This window comes from Xiphias gladius, chromosome 8, assembly GCF_016859285.1.
Source record: "Xiphias gladius isolate SHS-SW01 ecotype Sanya breed wild chromosome 8, ASM1685928v1, whole genome shotgun sequence".
Classification (NCBI taxonomy): domain Eukaryota; kingdom Metazoa; phylum Chordata; class Actinopteri; order Istiophoriformes; family Xiphiidae; genus Xiphias; species Xiphias gladius.
Genome location: NC_053407.1, coordinates 7,740,088 through 7,758,928, shown reverse-complemented (window position 1 = coordinate 7,758,928; position 18,841 = coordinate 7,740,088). Strand labels below are relative to the sequence as shown.

The following is an 18,841-nucleotide window of genomic DNA, read 5'->3' as shown; positions in this document are numbered from 1 at the left end:
CTTAAAGGGAGCGGGAAAGTGGCTGGTGTTTGTAACGGGGCTACAAAATGTATTATCATGCCATATACAGTCAGTTCATTTTTGTTTAAATTTGTACTTAATGTCCCTTCAGACCCTCACAGGTGTTTTCTGTTTGATTAGACCTTTCCAGGTTGAACATGGGAATTATATGAGGTCAGTGATTTAACTAACTATGTACGTATTCTAGCCTATTGGGTTAATTAAAGTTAACAGGAAAATGACGAAAATGTCCATGAACGCACGCTCATACAGTCCTGAGAAGAGGTCCAGCTGTGGACAATAAGTGAAAACACCTGCGTGGTGTACCACAAATGTGTGGGACCTTTATGTCAAGTTTTAGGCGTTATGTGGAGCTATTCTGAAATTTTGTGAATTTGTCAAACTTTATGAACCAGAAAAAACGATAAAATTGTACGTTTCCCCTCCAACCAAACTAAAGAGGATTAGAGACGTGAATCAAGCCTGGCCTATGCACAATGTATGTACAACGGCAATTAGTAAAAGCTTAAAACTAATTCTAAAACACCGTACTGGTGAAAAAAAGCAAACAAAGAAAGATAAAAACAAAAAAGTAGGCTGAATTATGTGACCCATGAGAGTTTGCAGGTTTTGGCTGCAGAAATCCACACAAACTCATGATATGCAACCCCTGACCAGGTGTACACAAAAGCTTCTAGGATGAAGATATGCCTTCTAAACTCTAGATGGCGATACACACCTGCTCCTTTTCTTCACGCACCAGCGGGACAGAATTTCAACTGTAAACGTGGAAATTAAAGTCCTCAGCCTATCAGGTTTTTTAGTTCTTACCAGACTTCTTACTCTCGATATTCACATAGACTGACTACCTGAAATCTGCCTGGAGTAAGCAGTATCACCCATACTACAGAGGTACACTCCACAAATGGACTATTTTTAAGAAACTGTTTACAGTTATACAAAAAATGCCAAAATATATAGTATTTTAGGAATACTTGCAGTATAGGGAGGTTATTTTGAATTTTACAAGTAGAGAAATCTTTACATGTACTTTGATTTTTTTAGCATATTTTTTAGAGCATGAAAAATCTTTTCATGTTTGTTAAATATATGAGAAGTATGTAATTTTGGCATTATGGTAAATCTTACTCTAATTTTAGTTTGTGTGCAGTGAAACGGGTTTCTGAATTTTACAGATGAATACATCACTACTTCAAAAATTGTTCATTCTGTGTTGTGAATGTTAGGTTGGGTTTCCCCGGGTCTTCTGATTTGTGCTGTTAGCAAACTGCATAATCAAGATGGTTGGAAGAAAATGAAAAATATTCTCCATAGTAGTATTGATGCATTTAGAGTGGGTAACCCCAGTAAGGAAACAAGTAAAAATGCAGGTATCCATGCATGTTATGTTAGTGTTTTACATCCGCTCTCCTGTGTGTGTGTGTGTGTGTGTGTGTGTGTGTGTGTGTGTGTGGGTGTGTGAGAGAGTGTGAGTGTGAGAGTGTGAGTGTGAGTGTGAGTGTGAGTGTGAGTGTGAGTGTGAGTGAGTGAATGAGTGAATGAGTGAGAGAGCAGAAGGAAATTGAAGTTTCACAGATTCCTTTAAACTTACAGGAACCAGTATGATATTAACATCGAGTTTCCTGTTAGCTGCTGAACATCTTTACAAGATAAAAATCAAGGTTAAAATCAAGTAAACAAGAATCATTAAAGTTCATTAAACTCTGCAGTAACAAGTCTTTTTTTAACCTGCAGAGTTAGATTTAACAAAATCCAGGAATCAGCAAATCAGATCATGACCTGAGCCGACCAAACCTTTGCATCCTACTGTAGTTTATACTTGCTTGAAAAAATTTTTCTCCATTTTTAAAGCAAAATCACGCATATCGTTTAATTCCCTGAATGCTGCTTGAATACAGGGCAACAGCTTCTTCTAGCTTTTCAGAGGTCTCATTTTACTGGCAGGTCAAGGTTTTTAATGTAATGAGCTTCCTGAAGAACTGTGGCATTCTGTGTGAAACTCCTTTAAAAAATCTATGACAGACGGCATTCTTCTTGTACATTTCTATCTAGGTAAGTTGTTTTCTTTTCATTGAGTTTTAATTGATACTACTTCAATGTGTTTTTCTGTAAGAAAAAAGCAATTAATAAATTCTCCTTTGAAAACTGCTGTTTGGTCTGAGACACAATCATACAAACACACAGAGGGTGAATATGCTTGCATGTGTGTGGTATTCTCCTCAGTGTTGGCGCCACCTCCTCCTCCTCTCTTCCAGCTGTGGGTGCACTGCTGTGCGGAGCCCATCATCTCAGGATGTAATTGACAACCATCTCCACCTCATTACACCAGCCTGCACACACACTTTGACTGGACATTGTCAGTGTGTGTGAAAGTTGTCTGTGTGCAGAAAAACAGCTGCATACTGCTGATGTTCAAGTATCTTAAATTTATTTTTTTAGTGTCTTCCTAAAGGATTTTTCTTGCTTTTACAGGAATGTCTGCAACATACACTAATTTCTAAATGATTTAATTCATCCATTCATTTAAGTAGTCCTGTGTGTGTGTGTGTGTGTGTGTGTGTGTGTGTGTGTGTGTGTGTGTTAAGGGAACATACATGTGTTTTACCTGTTTTACTAGTGACATAGATGTACAGTGGCTTTAGAAAGTATTCAGACCCCTTCACTTTTCGCACACTTTATTATGTTGTAGATTTAATTTTAAATGGAGAAAATTGCCATTGTCAGTTTACACTCAGTAACCCATAAAGACAAAGTAAAAAAATGTTTTTAGAAATTTTTGCAAATTTATTAAAAATCAAAAACTGAAATCTCTTATTTACAAAAGTACTCATATTGTAGAATGGCTCAGTATATCACATGTCTATTACTCTCTATAGGGGATTATTACTCTCTGCTAGGGAACTTTTGAATTCCCCCCAGTAAAATTTTATCTTTTATAACCTTTAATACTAAATCACAATTTACTTGTTGATAATGTTTTGTATTATTAATCTCAATTGGAAGTTATCAAATAAATGTAGTGGAGTAAAAAGGATGAGCCTTTGAATTGTAGTGGAGTAGAAGTATAAAACAGCAGAAAAAGGAAGTTTTCAAGGCAAGTACAAGTACCTCAAAATTGTACTTAAGTACAGTACTTTAGTAAGTGTTCTTAGTTATTTCTCACCACTGATCCTCAGGTGACGAAGGGTCTATTAATATAGAACCCAGCAATGAAATGTACAGTATTTGCCTTTACTGTGATCAGGTGTCATCCCAACTTCCTTTTTGTTGCCACCTCTTCTTGTACATTAGAAGCACATACAAACTCACAGAAAAGCACACACACGCATGCACACTGTTGAGTTATTAAAGCTCTTTTTTTCTCACTTTGTTGTTGTTGTTGGTAAGTGACTAACATTTCTTCCGATGAACAGGAAATGTGAAAGTGAACATAACGTTTAAATGATGATGCTGGCATGATCAACCAGACAGGTGTGGCCTGTTTGACATTTCGTAACAGAGGAGTATTGTGAGTGCTTTCACTAAAGGTTATACAAAATGACATAAGAATTTAACACTACTTTAATTTGGAGTTCTTGGTGATATCTGACATCAACAGCTATACTGAATTAATATTTTATGGTTTACACCAATTCATCTAAATTAATATAACAAAAAACAAAAAAACTTATAGAAACTTGTATTAATTAAAAGCAGAATATTGCTAAATCCTCCTACTATCAGTCAGGATTAAATTTTGGAATAAACTCCAGGGAAAATCATTTTGATCTCTATTGTCATCACTGAGGCTTACTACTTGGTCCACCTCCTCAAATTCTTAAAAGTTCTGTAAATGTTAGTGTTCATTTCCCCATCCCTTTAAAGTAAGTTTGTGACAGTTTCTACACATGACATATGAGACAAAAGTAGGATTGGTTCATTCTTTTTTTTTCGTTTCTTTATTTGATCTCTGAGTTTTTAAACCAGTTCCCCAAATTCCCCAGATTCTCTTCCAACGCTTACCTGTTTACCCATTTACTAATCAAAACCTTGCAATGTGAAAACAGTGACCAGGATTGATTTCTTCTCAATTAAAAGTTACTTTGAAAAATAAATATCCTATATCTTAAAAAATTTACAAGCCACCAACAGTGAATTTAAACAATAGACAAATGCAGGACAGTTATGTAAATGACTAAAAGCCACAAAGAAATTCTTCCAGTCTTAAATATTTTTTTATATTTATTTTGGGTTGGAAAAATATGAACTAAAAACAAAAAATCTTGATACCAGATATAGAAATGCACATATTTTGAATACACAAAATCTCTCCCCCTCACACACATTTTGTTCTCCTCTTCCATCCTCCCCTCTCCCTCCCCATCCTTTCAGCACTATTCTTCCCGTTTCCCACCTCTACGTGAACCCCCATCCCTCTGTCATACCTTCTCCACCTCCGTGCCTCTCGAGTCAAGTCTTTTATTGAGCTTTTGCATTGTCTTTGTCGCAAGGCTCGAGTCATTTAAGCTTAAACTGGATAAACAGAAAACAGTGCAAATACATGAAACACAGTTAAACAAAATGTCTTCCACACCCCCAACTCTCCTCTTTTGTCTCCCACTCCCTTGTTGTTCTCCCTCCTTTTACCTATCATCTCCTCTACTACTCTCCCCCCTTCTCCGTTCTCCACTGGTTATCAATCAGAATGTATCACTCCACCTATTCCTGCTGCTGTTGTGTCAGAATTCACAGGAACTTCATCAAATGGGAAACTGTTTCATTGTTACATCGAACCCTTACTGTGTTCGTGTGTGTGTGTGTGTGTGTGTGTGTGTGTGTGTGTGTGTGTGTGTGTGTGTGTGTGTGTGTGTGTGTGTGTGTGTGTGTGTGTGTGTGTGTGTGTGTCTGTGTGATAGAATTAATGGAATGCATGCACACTTCCTCACCAACCAGCATCACGTGGAGGCTTACACACAAACACAGACACACACACACACACACACACACACACACACACACACACACACACACACACACACACACACATTAGGGTGTTAATTGTTGTGATAACACCTTCCAATAACAAGGCTCTAATTATCAACATGTTTGGCTGCTGGAGTGTGTATCTGGCACTTGTGTACAGATCATGGGGTGAGCATGTTTGTGTGTGTGCCAGTATGAGGTGTGGCACCAGGGGAAGAAGGTTTAATGATTTTGAAATATGCTGCTGTATGTGTGTGTGTGTCTGCATGTATGTGGGGCATATATTCTAATGTATGGGCATTGCATTGCATCTATTGCATTACAGACAGAAACACAATTACCAGACATTTCTCACATGTTTGGTAAATAGCATATAAAATTCATTGTAGCCCTCCGAGCCTCCATTTTGCCATGTAAAGCTGGATTTAGAAAGATGTGTTACCATTTAATGCTAGTAGAGGTCCGGAGAGATGACTGAAGAGCACTCCAGAGAGCACATTCAGTACCTGAGACCTTTATGAAATATGTTTTATTAATGTGGGAATATTGACAAGGGGACTTAACATTTACTCCATTCTCATTTCGACGAAAGTTAATTTGAGGATTTAGCAGTCTGAGCTAGCCAAATAATATTGGTATTTTCCAAATTTATGGCCTTACTAAATTTCCTCTTTTTGTTTCCCTGGATATTTCCTTGCTTAACCCTGGTAGAATGATAGGACGAAGTAGTCACATGTAGTTTTGTTTGCCAGAACAAAACAGTGGCAACAAACCTACATGCAACCACCAGGATAAAGACACCCGTATCCTTGGGTTACACTTCTGAAGCCTCATATCAGCTTTGACTGATTTCTTCTTAGAGTGAGCTGCTCTATGGAAGCAGGTTGAAATCAGGTTGCTTCAAAACCAGTATGGAGGGCAGGGATGATTACAGTGACCAATAAATAAAAACACATGTGGCATGTGAGTATTGCATAGACACAAACTTCAAAAAAAAATCTGTTTTCTGTACTGATGACTTTAGCTTACTTGTTAGGGGCCTTGGAGTTTCATATTTTATTGACTTGACCTTTTACAAGCAAACGAGGAAAAAGTAAATTTAAAAAACCCACATATGTGGGATATAATATTAAAATCTAAGGTTCACGGAGATACAAAAACAAAAAGTAACTGAAAAATTATATAATAATAATAATTATTGTTATTGTATCACAATGTCCTGTAATGTAATTTATATATTTTTGCAAGCTCATACTTCCTTATCAACCCTGCTTGTTCCTGCCAGGGGTTGGCACTGACATATACAAACATACACTGTACACAGAGTGTGTATGCAATACTGCTGAGATCATATGTTGTCAACTAGAAGACCAGTTCTTTAAACAGAAGTCAAAATCACTTCATACGATAAAGAGGCTCTCTGTTGGGCTGGCTACCTGACAGAATGTCTGGCTAACTGTTTAGAAGGCTGGTTTGCTGGCTGGTTAGCTGTATGACTGCTATGGCTGCTGGGTGTACTGAGTAGGCAGCTGCTTGTTTCCTGGCTGGCTGGCGGACTGTTTGACTGGCTGCTGGCTTACTGAGTGGGCGGCTGGCTACTTGCCTGCCTGCCTGGTTGTCTGGCTGACTGTCTGGCTATGTGCCTGGTTGGCAAGCTGGCAGCCCCAACTGTGTCCTGAGCCAAGCCCCTACGCCCCACCAGATCTTAATTGGGTTAAGTTTGTCCGCCACAGATAACACTTCCTCTTTCTTTCGAGAGTATGAAAACAAAAAAATGGCCTGGCACTAATGATGCTCTTTAACGGCGCTCTTTTCTGTTTAGGTGGAGGGAAATTAGGAAGAAGGGGTTGGGTTCCCTATAGAGAGAGATCGTCGGGGGAAACGTGGCATTGTTAAGAGCCAAGCACTCAATGAGAAAGGAGAGTATGAAGAAAAAAGAGAATGAGAGAAAGTCGATGGGGTTTGCGCTTTAGTACTGTCACATTGCCACTGTTTCTTTTTAACAACCCCTTATGACTGAGGCAGGGAGAACCCTGAGAGATGGAGACACACACACAGGAATATAGACGTGTCATTGTATGCCTGTGTGTGCATACAGTTGCAATCACACAATTTCACACTTTTTTCTTCAAAACAAACATAAAAGAATGGCTCCATAATTCCTTTGGCTTAACGAAGCCATTCAGCAGACCAATTTAATTAACAATAATTGTTTTTATCCAGACACAGTTGTCTTAAATTAAGGAATGGTGTGTGAGATGATGGCCAAGGGTTTAGGTTTGGTTTCATAAGTGGGGTCAGGGGGCACAATAAAGTCCTTGCCTCCCCAAATATAGGCCTACAAATAAAACATCATGATAGTATGAGGAACTTGCTTATCATGCCTTTCCATATTGGGGTCTAAAAAAATTAAGAAATGTTATGTAAATTGCTGTATCATTAATTAACTAACTACACTTAAAATTATAATTTGTTTAATTGCCAGAGACCTGATACTTAATGGCAAACAATTTTGTTTTTGGTTCTTTACTAAAAAGAGCCAACAAATTGCACCAGTCAAAGGGTAAGCTATCTGTTTCCCTCTGCTCCCAGCCCCAAGATAACCAACTGCTGAAAAGAAAGAGAATAAGCATGTTTTTTAATATGTCAAAATACTGCTTTAAGGCACAGGCTTTCAATTTCTGAGTGCTTCAAACATAATCACAAATTTTGGATTTTTTTCATTTAATAGAAAAACAGCCACAGTAAGCCACTAAATGTTCAGGCACAAACTCCTTAATTAGATAGGTTACGACAACTGAAGTGAAATTAAATCTGTAAACAAAATTTAAATTAATCTCGCTTTCATTCATTTAGTTGTAACCTTGAGCCTTTAATTTCCCAGACTGCCAAAGAGGCTGTCTACCATATCAGCATAAATACCACTACTCAGTTATTTCTTATTGCCAACACTCTTCATCTATATATGACATTCATTATTATCATTGCAGTCCATCATCACAATCAGAGTTATCATCATAATGATACCAACAATAGCCCCAAAGATTAAAATAGTGATCATCCTCAAAGTCAAATCAAGGTCTTCATCAGAAAAATCTTAATCACCACGAGCATCATCATCATCATCATCATCATCATTATAACCTTATCATCATCAGCATCATCATAATCATCATCACCGAAATATTTTGTTTCTTTAGAGACTTAAAACAGCTGGAATCCTGTAGCACTCTGCCCTGCTCTCTCCCTCTTCCTTTCTCTCTCTCTCTCACACACACACACACACTAATATCTCCGCAAAGACCTTGCAGTTGGCAGGTGAGACTGGGTATAGAATAACAGGCTTAACAAATGTTCAAAACAAATATTAATAATAATGTTGATCTTTTCCCTGTGTCTCCAAACTGAATATTTATTAATAAGTAACCGCAGGCTAAATGTTCTCCCTTGTTCTCACTTTCTGACGCAGCCCAGGCACACACACACACACGCATGCACACACACACACACACACACACACACACACACACACACACACACACACACACACACACACACACACACACACACACACACACACACACACACACACACACCACATGTTACCTGTGAGCACACACAATCACTCATACATACATGCATGCATTTGTGGATACGTAGGTGCACCATATGCATCCAAATTCGCATGAGTTTGGAGTAATGCAAAAAATCAACATGCCTTGTGCCCATACCACTACTGAACTCTACCAGCATAAAAACTAGCATTTACTTTCGAACCCACACAGCGACATATATCCAAACAGATGTACACACACATGTACTTTACATCTTTGTGCACCCAGCCCACATTAAGCGGAGACAAAAGAATGTGGCTTTACAGTATTTAAATCAGTTATGTCTAATTATTCCATGTAAAAATAGCTGATATCTAGGGCAAAAGCAACGAGATGGAACATTGTTTTCTGCAGAGGGAAGACCTAGTGGAGCTGGCGAGAGTTCAACACAGCAGAGGACATGGAGAGAGAGATCGGAGGAACGGAGAGAATGATAAAGGAAGATACGGAGAGAGTGTGCTTTAGGCAACATAAATATAACATGAACTCTATCCACTAGTGGCAGGCAGGCAAGCAGCACAATGGACCAATGTTCAGCAGTGCTGTGTGATGGCATGGAGAATAGACTTTGCTACCTCCTCAGCTCAGGAATATCAGGCTTTGATACCAGCAAGATGGAGAAAGTGTGTGTGTGCGTGTGTTTGTGTGTGTGTTGTGTGTGTGTGTGCAATGCTTGCATGTGTGTCTGTGTGTGTGTGTGTTTGTGTGTGTGTGTGAACAAAAGACAAAAGGAGAGTGAATTCACTAAACACATGCAGTTATTCTGCAGTTTCAAACTGATGCGGAAACCCTGCAGTAAGCTCTGGGCAGTGTGTGACCCTGACTCTGCACTCAGCAGACTCAGCTTCCAATGGGTCTAATGATTGCGGAGGATTTTCATGCTCACGCAGTGTCATGTCACCAATGTAAACAATGTGACCAACAATATGACTAATGACACTGTGTTGTCACTGGTCACATTTCACTGTCCTGTCATTACAGTTGGTTTAATGGGTGTACATCACTATTTGTTTCAAAACCCTGATGCTAGATGTCTCACTACAATGGGCCTTATCTCACAATGACTGCGTGAGCACTGTTAATTTTGCCCCTCTGTCTCTGTCAGCCACTTCTCTCTTCCCTCAGGCACATGCATTCTTCTATCATTCTCCATACACCCACTAGATGCCCTTGGGCTTTCCTACCTGTCCCAGTCACCTGACCTTCCCTGCCCACTTGCACACCTGTTCCCATTTCCCAGTATCCCTGTCAGCTATTTCTGCTCATTTCCACATGTCATCTGCCAGATCCTTTATGTTTCTTTGACTTGAGCTTGTCATAATGCTCTCACCAGCCTGCCTGTAATCTGTTTACGTTCCTGTTCCTTTTTTCTGTTCAAGCCGCCCGTACCTGTGTTTTTGACTGACTGCCTGTTTTTGACCTGCCTGCCTTCCTAGGCTCTTTAGACTTATTTTCCTGAAATATAGTTAAACTTATTACCTTCTCTTTCCATTAAAAGGCACACCACTGAACCTCCCTGCTTGAGTGTCTGCATTTGGGCCTTCCATCCTGTGCTTCATACTTGAACTGTGACAGTACGATCTGGCCAGTATGGACAGTCATCAGCTCTCAGGACTCCTCAGCACAGCCTGCCATTTTCCTGAGGAGACATTGGTGTCACTAAAGACATCCTAAAACTCCTCTCTGCCATCTTGAAGTTTTACCTTGACTTTGCCCAAGAAGTGGTATTCTGCAGGGGGAAGCTTTTTTTTTTTTGCCCAGTCAGCAAGCCACCAACCTGCTCCCCGGTCGGCTAGCCTCCATCCTGTATTCCAGTTGGCTAACCTCGGGTCTGCTTGCCTCCAACCAGCTTCTCCTGTGGCTGGTGTTGGGCCTGCTAGCCTCCAGCCAGCATCAGAATGAACTAGCCGACCGCCTGCTTCCCCTGGCCTGTTTCCCTATCTGTCTCCCCTAGCTCCTCTGAAGGTGCTTCTAGGTTCCTGCTGCTATCCCCCTATTCCACAATTTTGCAGCAGGGCTGGGTGGTCTCCAGCACCTTGCCCCTATGTCCAGTGTCCAGGCCGCCCTCCAGGGCCTACATCACCAACCCTCTGGCTGCCTTTCAGAGGGATCCCTCCTAAAAATTCATGGCCGCCCTCCAGAGCAGCTCTGTCCATATCGCTGCTCTCTAGGCTGCCTCCATGAGCAACTCCACCTATCTGCCCTGCCTTCTGGTCATCATCTTGAGAAACTCCACCCATTTATCTTCGTTTTGTCGTCTGCCTATATCACCATTATCTTCAGTTCCCTGGCAAATCTTCCAAACAGCCTCTTCCTCCCTAGTCCCGTGGCTGCCCACCTGAACTCCTTGCCGTGTCGATCTCCAGTGCTGTACACTTTAGGTTTCCTGCTCTGCTGCCCTTCAAGTATCCAAACAACCCCCCTGAGCTGTCTCTCTCCGCCATTGTCCAGTACCCAGGCCGTCAGCCTGAGTTCTGCTTCACTGTGTGGATTGGTGTGCTCCATCCTGTGCTCTGTACTGGCATTGTGACATCTCGTATAGATTGAGTAATCACTTTTTTAAGAAAAAGAGCTTCTAAATAACAAGTTTTTGCATGATACCTGGATGTTAGGAAGAATTCTTCAACTTATTTTAAAAATATATCAAATAAAAATTTATTCTGGACTCCACACATGAGAAACATCTGCTGAAACAGTATCTGCTTAAAGCATAAGGCTGGTGAATTTTTGTATTATTCTTTTTTGTCAACAAAATCCTGTGAAAAGACCAAAACCCACAATTAATGTATCCTACTAACAAGTATTGTCTGTGTATCCAAAACCTGATTCAGCTTATTCTTCTCTGCCATAGAGCACCACTGCTGTCCAAAAACTATTAAAAAAACATCAGTGAGCTACGCTGTTGCACTACGTGACATGTTTCTTCGTTCGGAAAAATATGGGCATTGTAGTTTATTCAGAAACCGCTCTACAGACTAATAATGGAGCTCACTTTCACAGTCCGTGGAGAGTGTTAGCTAGTTTGTTGGGCTAAATATTACAACCTCTTTATTTTATGAATATATGTCTGACACACAATAAGAAATTTGTTAAATGATGGAGTCATAGAACCATAATTGTGGGAATCTGAGTATTCAGAAACAAATACAACAGGGACATGCTGAGAAAGAGAAACTGAGGGCCGAGTATGAACCTTCATGTGTCAGACGCTAAGAGTGTTGGAGACTTTCTTCAGGGTAGAAAACATAAACTGAGAGCATAATAGAATTTCCAACGGGAAAAAGAGGATAATCGTGCTATCTGGACATTCCCATAACCACATACAGAACACTTAATTTCTATGGCTAACTTTGTATAAGTTGCAAAGGCAAAGAAAAAATGGCGATTGTTTACAATAAAAACTATGTTCTTGTGCATACACAGTAGCCACTGGCTTAGAGGAACTTCTATCCAGAGACTGTGAAAGTGATCATTGTTATTAGTCTGATATTGGCTCACTGATGTTCTTGTTTTTAATAGTTTTTGGGCAACAATGCTGCTATATGATCCAGATGACTAAGCTACATCAAATTTTGGATACACATACAATACTTGTTTGTTATATACATTAATGATTGGTTTTGGACTTTTCACAGGATATGTTAAAAAAACAGAAAAATATAGGAAATTACCAGCCTTATCCTTTAATTACCCCTTCTCCCACCTACCTTATATACCAAACTGATGTGAGGACTGAACAACAAATTCAAGCAAGTACAGTTTACAGTAAGTATATGTCAGACATGGAGACAGTCCAACCTTCTTGACTGGACAATCTGACATCAAAGGTTTCAATGACCCTTATGAGTTATTACAAACAATAATTTAACAGTTTCAGTAAATTCTACCACAGTCTGACACGCACTTTGTTTGAAGCATAGACACCCATATGTTATCTCTCAGTTACTACCCTGACCAGTTTGTGAGAGTTACTATTACACTGAGAAGGAAAAGAACCTTCCATCCAGTGTGGTTTGCGCCAAGCCACAGTGTCATTCTTATTTCTACCACTGTGTGATGCCAGGGTAAGAAAGTAAATACCTCACAGTTAATGCCAATAATAGTTAATGCCAATGTTCAGGAACTGGGAGGAACTTGCCAGCCAATGAAAACAAAATCAAGAGTTCAATTTAAGGTTTTAAAAACATTTGCCACTGACTTAGATTGGTTACATTTTTTCCATCTTTTAATCTGAGTTTCAGCTGTGTATAATAGGTGCTGAGGGCATATTCACATTACAGAGGAACAACAATGGTCTTGTGCTGCCCATTGGTCGGTGTTGTATTTGCCACTCTGCAACACACAATGGGTATTGTTTTTTTTGTCTGTTTTCTACGTGAGGCCATTTTGCCATTGTACAGTTCTGGAAATTCAGTAACACACGTAATTAGTTTTTCATCCATCTTTTAGTTCAAGTAGTGGCCAACAGACACTGACTACACCCACAACGGTCAGCACAGCTTGGGTTAAAAATGAAACTTTTGATGTACCTTGGCTCTTTGCATCATGGACATCCGCTCAGAACAGTCACAGCACACCACATTCACAATAATTAAAATAAACTCCATTACTGTGTGCACATAAGAGCTATCTCTCCACGATAATGTGAATACACTATAAATCAAAGGCAACAATGTTGCTCTTTTGTTTTGTTTTAATCTATCTCATTTGTATTCTTTTCAAGGTATGAGGTATATTACTGACTTCAAAATAAACAATGTGATAGGAAAAGTGTATCATGGACAATTTTCTATTTGAGGAAGATAATTTTACAGTAGGTAAAAGGTTAGAAAATTTGAATATTCAGCCTGTTCACACTGTGATGATCAAACCCAAGTACATTCTTAGTTTTGCACAAATTCACCACTTTGCTTAGGGCAAACATCCCAAATTAGATTTTGACTTATCTGTACTACTATCCTAATAGAACTAAATGTTTGAGGAATCAGAGTTGTACTGAATAAGGACTCTGGAACACTCCTTATTGACAACTAAGAATAAAACTTCTGATGGCTTCCTGATAACTATTTGGAGAAAAAACAACAACAAAGAAATGAAAGCATTTCATTATAATTATAGACAAATTGAACATTATAAGCAGAAATGATATATACAAATGCACAGACAGGCAAATGCACAACAACAACTAAACCTAGCATCATCCCATTAGCAATGAGAGTTAATAGCTTTAATGGTAGATGGTTTGAATTATTCACTCACTAAATACTGTATTTCAGTCCCATCCAGGAGAAATACAGCTGCTGCTGCTGATGCTGTTTTCATTAATAAAAGGTAGTGCAGAAGATGCTTGTAGTTTTCCACAATACTCTTAACTTTAGTTTTCATACAGTTCAGGAAATGGTGATCCTGAAGTTTGCATCAATGAAGAGAGCTGGATGTCTTTATATTTCGTGTATCTTATGAGAATTTTTTATGCAAGGTTACCCAACAGATAAAGAGTGAAACAATGTTGTCAACACTTAAGAAATAGCCTAGAAATATTTTAGTTGTGTAAAAAAAATCATAAATGTCACTGGGACTTTATGAATAAATCAAAGTTCTTCAAACCCAGTGAACACATGCTCTAGTAATGATACCCAAACTCTGTTTCCTTATGTCCAAGGTCTATTGTATAACACATGAAAAGAAAACTCTTAAATATAATAGCCAACTACTGATAGTTTCCCTGAGTGTGTGGTAGCAGAGTTTAGATAAAGCTTAAATTTATGAGACACAGTGACATATACTGTATGCATGGGTGGATCAAAGGTATATTTTTCCAGTGAGACAGTCTCATGTTTGCTGAATGTATTTATGAAAATACACACACTTCTTGCACCTTATTTTCTGTGTCATAATCTCAGTGATTTCACATTCCACATCACTGTAAAACCAACTGCTGTTAAGGTATGAAATCTTTAGGCCAAATCCCATTTTTGGGGGGCTGTAATTCTACATCTGCCCCTGGTTTATTCCATTGATGTCCTGTCTGTATCAGTTCCCACTGCATGTCTGTTGGCTGACTTATTCAGTGGCTGCTACTTGATGTTCTCTTGTTGTATGTATAAAAAAGCCAAATCCGCACAGAGATGACAGAGGGTGTAATCGCTAGCTATGTGATTCAACAATACGACTCTTAGAAGCTATTCAGAGAGGGGCCTGTCCTTGACCCTTAAGGAGCTTGTAATGTGGGCTTTTTTCCCACTCTTTGTATTTACCGGCAGAAACAAGGAGGGGGGACAGGGGTTGAGGGGGACCAACCACTGAGTGAGGGGTTTTGCTCCTCCATGCCAGCAGCAGTCACATTGGGGGAGCTATGCACACACGCACGCACGCACGCACGCACACACACACTCACACACACACAAAATCACCCAGAAATGCACACACGGGTTTCCTGGCGTGCACTCATTTCATGGGGAGGGAGAGGTGAAGGTTGGAGGGTGAGGCAGAGGGAGACAGGAGGGGTGGGGTAGGGGCTGGGAGTGAGGGACAAGGGGAGGGCACAGAGACAAGAGCCCCCCACCTTCCCAAGCCCTGGTAGGGGGTCAATCTTAAAGGCTGCTCTGTCTCTCCATGGGTTGACGGGGGGGGGGGGTTCAATCTGCGGAGGGCAGTGGTCCTGCTGGTCAGCACAGGGAGCTCCACGTTACCCGGTTATCCATGACAACCAGAGAGAGAAAGATAGGAGAGGGAAAGTCAAATAGACAGAGAGAGGGAGAGGGGGAGAGAGAACATGGAAAAGCTCAGCTGCGGTCAGAGAACGCTCAGTTGGAGCAGAGTGAAGAACAAAGCACCCAGTGATTTTCATTTTTTCCCTCTTTGTCTGCTTTATATTGTACACAGACGCGTCCCTCTTTTTCCTTTAATGGAAATAAAGGAACTTTGAAGAAGACACACAAACAGACACACGCACACACACACACACACACACACACACACACACACACACACACACACACACACACACACACACACACATACTTATGAACACACACACACACAAATGTCCCTGTGCACACACACTTTTGTGTGGCTAATTGAATTATGTGTATACAGTAAGTCAAACGGTTTATTTTCACTGTGGAAGAAAGTGGCCTGTAGAAAAAAAAAAGCACCACAAAAAAGGGCAATGGAGGACAGAGAGGTATTTATTGAGCAAACGGCTCAACAGATTTTAAACCTTTGATGCTACATCACAGCAACATGAAGGTCTACGTTCCTGTATGCTCATGACTGGATGGAAAACGACATTTCATGTGGTCTCAATCTGAAGTGCGGAAAAATGTTCATTACACACTGATAGGTTCTGCTCACCCTAAATGAACAGGCTTAAACTAATCCTGTCAGAAACGGTCATAAAGAAATAATACAATACATATAAGTGAAATGAAAGAAAGAAAATGGGACCATTTCGAGATGAAATATGTCTGACATTCCAAAACACTGAAGAAATGTTTTGGAGGAAATGAACCATCACAGGGTAAATGCATGCCTTTGTTTCCTGCCAGGTCAGTACTGCCATTACTGCCTTAAATCTTGTTTCTGAATTTCTGGAATAAGATACTAGATATAAAAATGTGTTAGGGGCAAAACATCAAAGTCATACTCACGTCTGCATTGTGAGGGTGGTGAGAAAGAAGAACTGGCCTTTGGGCTTTCCCACCACATTACATTTAGGGTGTCTATATCACATTATGTTACCAAAGCTCTGAAAAAGAGGAAGGATATGTAAATCTAAAATACTTTTTAGGTTCTGTACAGGAGATACACACCAAGAATACAGAGTGAAAAATGTCAGAAATATGGAGGGACTTCATGTTATTAAATTTTAGGACACAGGTGAACCAAGTCATGAAAAGCTATATTGGGACCAAAACATTGAAACCAACTTAGCTACATTTTTTTAGACAAGAAGAATATTGGCTGCTCGTGGATGAAACACATACTTTGTTAGTGATAATTGTGACCCTGCAATAAACTTATGTTGAAGTTTTCATGGTGATTCCAGCTGACCACAGCTATAATGTCAAATTTGGACTAATTTAGGTGACGGCATGTTCCACAACTTGCTCAGCCCAAAACAACACATGCAGTAGAGGAGATGAATAGATAACTCTTATTGAACTCAATTTGTGACAAATAAATTGCAACAACCTGGACAGCTACACAAATTTTGGGTGAATTTCGAAACAGCAGGCAAAAGAAATACCAGTTTCCATTACTTACCGGGTTGGAACTACTTTAAATAGGGAACAGAAAGAGCTTCTTCATGTTTCCCCTTCACAACTATTACATTGTTCTGAGCATACAGTTATTCTTGTGTATAAATTGAAGATCTTTATAAATACACATTGATGGAAAATGACTTTCGGTCACAACTTCAAGTGCTCCATGATTGGCCAAAGTAAAGCCACACAAGAGAGGAGTGTGTACTGTTACATGCAGAGAGCCAAGAGAAATGGTTAATGCACAGATACAAACCACTGTCCTGTCATTTGCTACTGCAGCTTGAGAATAACATGTAGTAACACTAGCTGCTGAGTGATAGCACAATCCTGCATAGCTAAGCAGTGTCTAAATTCAAAAGTAGATACCAGAACACCCGATGACATGATCACTAAGTCACTGTTGAGTCACTTGTTTGTCAACTGTCAAAGTTACTGATTACACATTTTAACCTACGGAACCTTGTCCACATCCCACGTTAATCCAACCCACATTTTCCCTCTGTCTCTTCCCTCTTTATTCTCTGAATCCCCGTTGTAGTTGTGCCAGTCGGCCACAGCTAGGCGCTGTTGCATAACTCTCCCCCTGCCTCGCCTCTCTCTCTCTCTCTCTCTCTCTCTCTCTCTCTCTCCATCAGCCCTGCCTGCCTCTCTCCTGCCTCTCTGCCTCAGCCAACCCGGGCTGTGCCGAGCTACTCCCTGCGGGATCAGAGCGCTCCCCCGCCGGGACCCTTCTCTCACATCCCCCTGCTGGGACGCGGCTACATTTCCAGCCAAGCACTGCCTGCCTTGGCTTTATTATGTGTGTCTGCGCCGCAGCCCCGCCAGCAGAGGCAGGCAGAGGAGGAGGAGGGAGACTGGTAGCCAGAGTCAGGACAAAGAAAAAGCAGGGAGACAGAGGCTAGCGAAGGGTTAGACTAGTTGAAATCTTAGGCTGCTATTAATACCGCTGGTAGGGCATTGGGAAATATTAACAAAAAGAAAGCGTGGGTAGTAAAAGCAGCATTCCCCTCGGGGTGGAGATGCAGGGGAAGAGCGCAATGTCCATGCCACCAGACCACCACCACCACCACTGCCTAGTGTAGAATAGCGGGACGGAACTTAGGAGGCCGGTCAGTTCGGATCGGTGCCGCTTCTCAGGAGGGAAAAGAAAAACTAAATAGACTGAAATAGTTTCGATAAACTAAAAAAAAAAACAACAAACAAAAACCCCGACGAAGAAGCCAGGATCGCGGGGGGAAGAAGACACGCTTCATTCTGAAAGCAATTTCCCAAAACATTCTCCGTCGCCTCTCCTCACCTGGACTGTCACGTACCGCCGTGGCACCGCCAACTCGCACTCGGACGGTGCCACTGTCACTTTTACTTAATAGCGCGCTGGACCTGCTCAGGTGTTTTCCGCGCGCGTGGCTGGCAGCTCGCGCTCCGCTCCGCTAGTGGTGGAAGGAGTCGGAGCTGCACCGGAGAAGCAAAACGCGTGCGGGGGTAAAGAGAAGAAACCAAAAAAAAAAAAAAAAAAAAAAAAGCGAGGCTGCCGACGTCGCGGCACGCGGTAGCGAAGAAGAACGGAACATCAACGGGAAGTTGTTCCCGTTTATTCTACAGGTTGTGCGGCCCATAGCGAACACTGAGGAGGAAAACGCGCCAGAAGAGCCGAGTGTCGCCCCCGAGCTGCTCGTCTCCCGGCGTTTTTGGTTTGTTGTCGTTGGACTAACGGCAGTTTCCCACTCAGAGGTTGAAGCTGCCGCATTGCAACAGGCGAAGAAGCAGCAGCGAAGTGGAGGAGGAGGAAAGATAACCCGATTGTGTTAGCCTGTATGGTTATCTGAAAACACGGAACGGAACAAAACAATTCGAGAATAAGAATTTAAAAAGCAGTTCGAGAGCAGAGATGTCTAGACGAAAACAGGCCAAGCCGCGCTCCGTTAAAGGTAAGAAACTGTTTATTTTTTGTCTCACGTGAACGGACACTGGGCT

General features: G+C 40.8%; 1 protein-coding gene across 1 annotated transcript in view; it reads left to right on the top strand.

Annotated features, from left to right (window-relative positions):
• Positions 1 to 17,547: 17,547 nt before the first annotated feature.
• Positions 17,548 to 18,841, top strand: part of LOC120792842 (zinc finger protein 423-like) — a 68,826-nt gene continuing 67,532 nt past the window's right edge. The window contains exon 1 of the mRNA XM_040132210.1: positions 17,548 to 18,795. Within this exon, the coding sequence (XP_039988144.1) occupies positions 18,756 to 18,795 (40 nt within the window). The 5' untranslated portion in view covers positions 17,548 to 18,755. The remainder of the gene's footprint in view (positions 18,796 to 18,841) is intronic.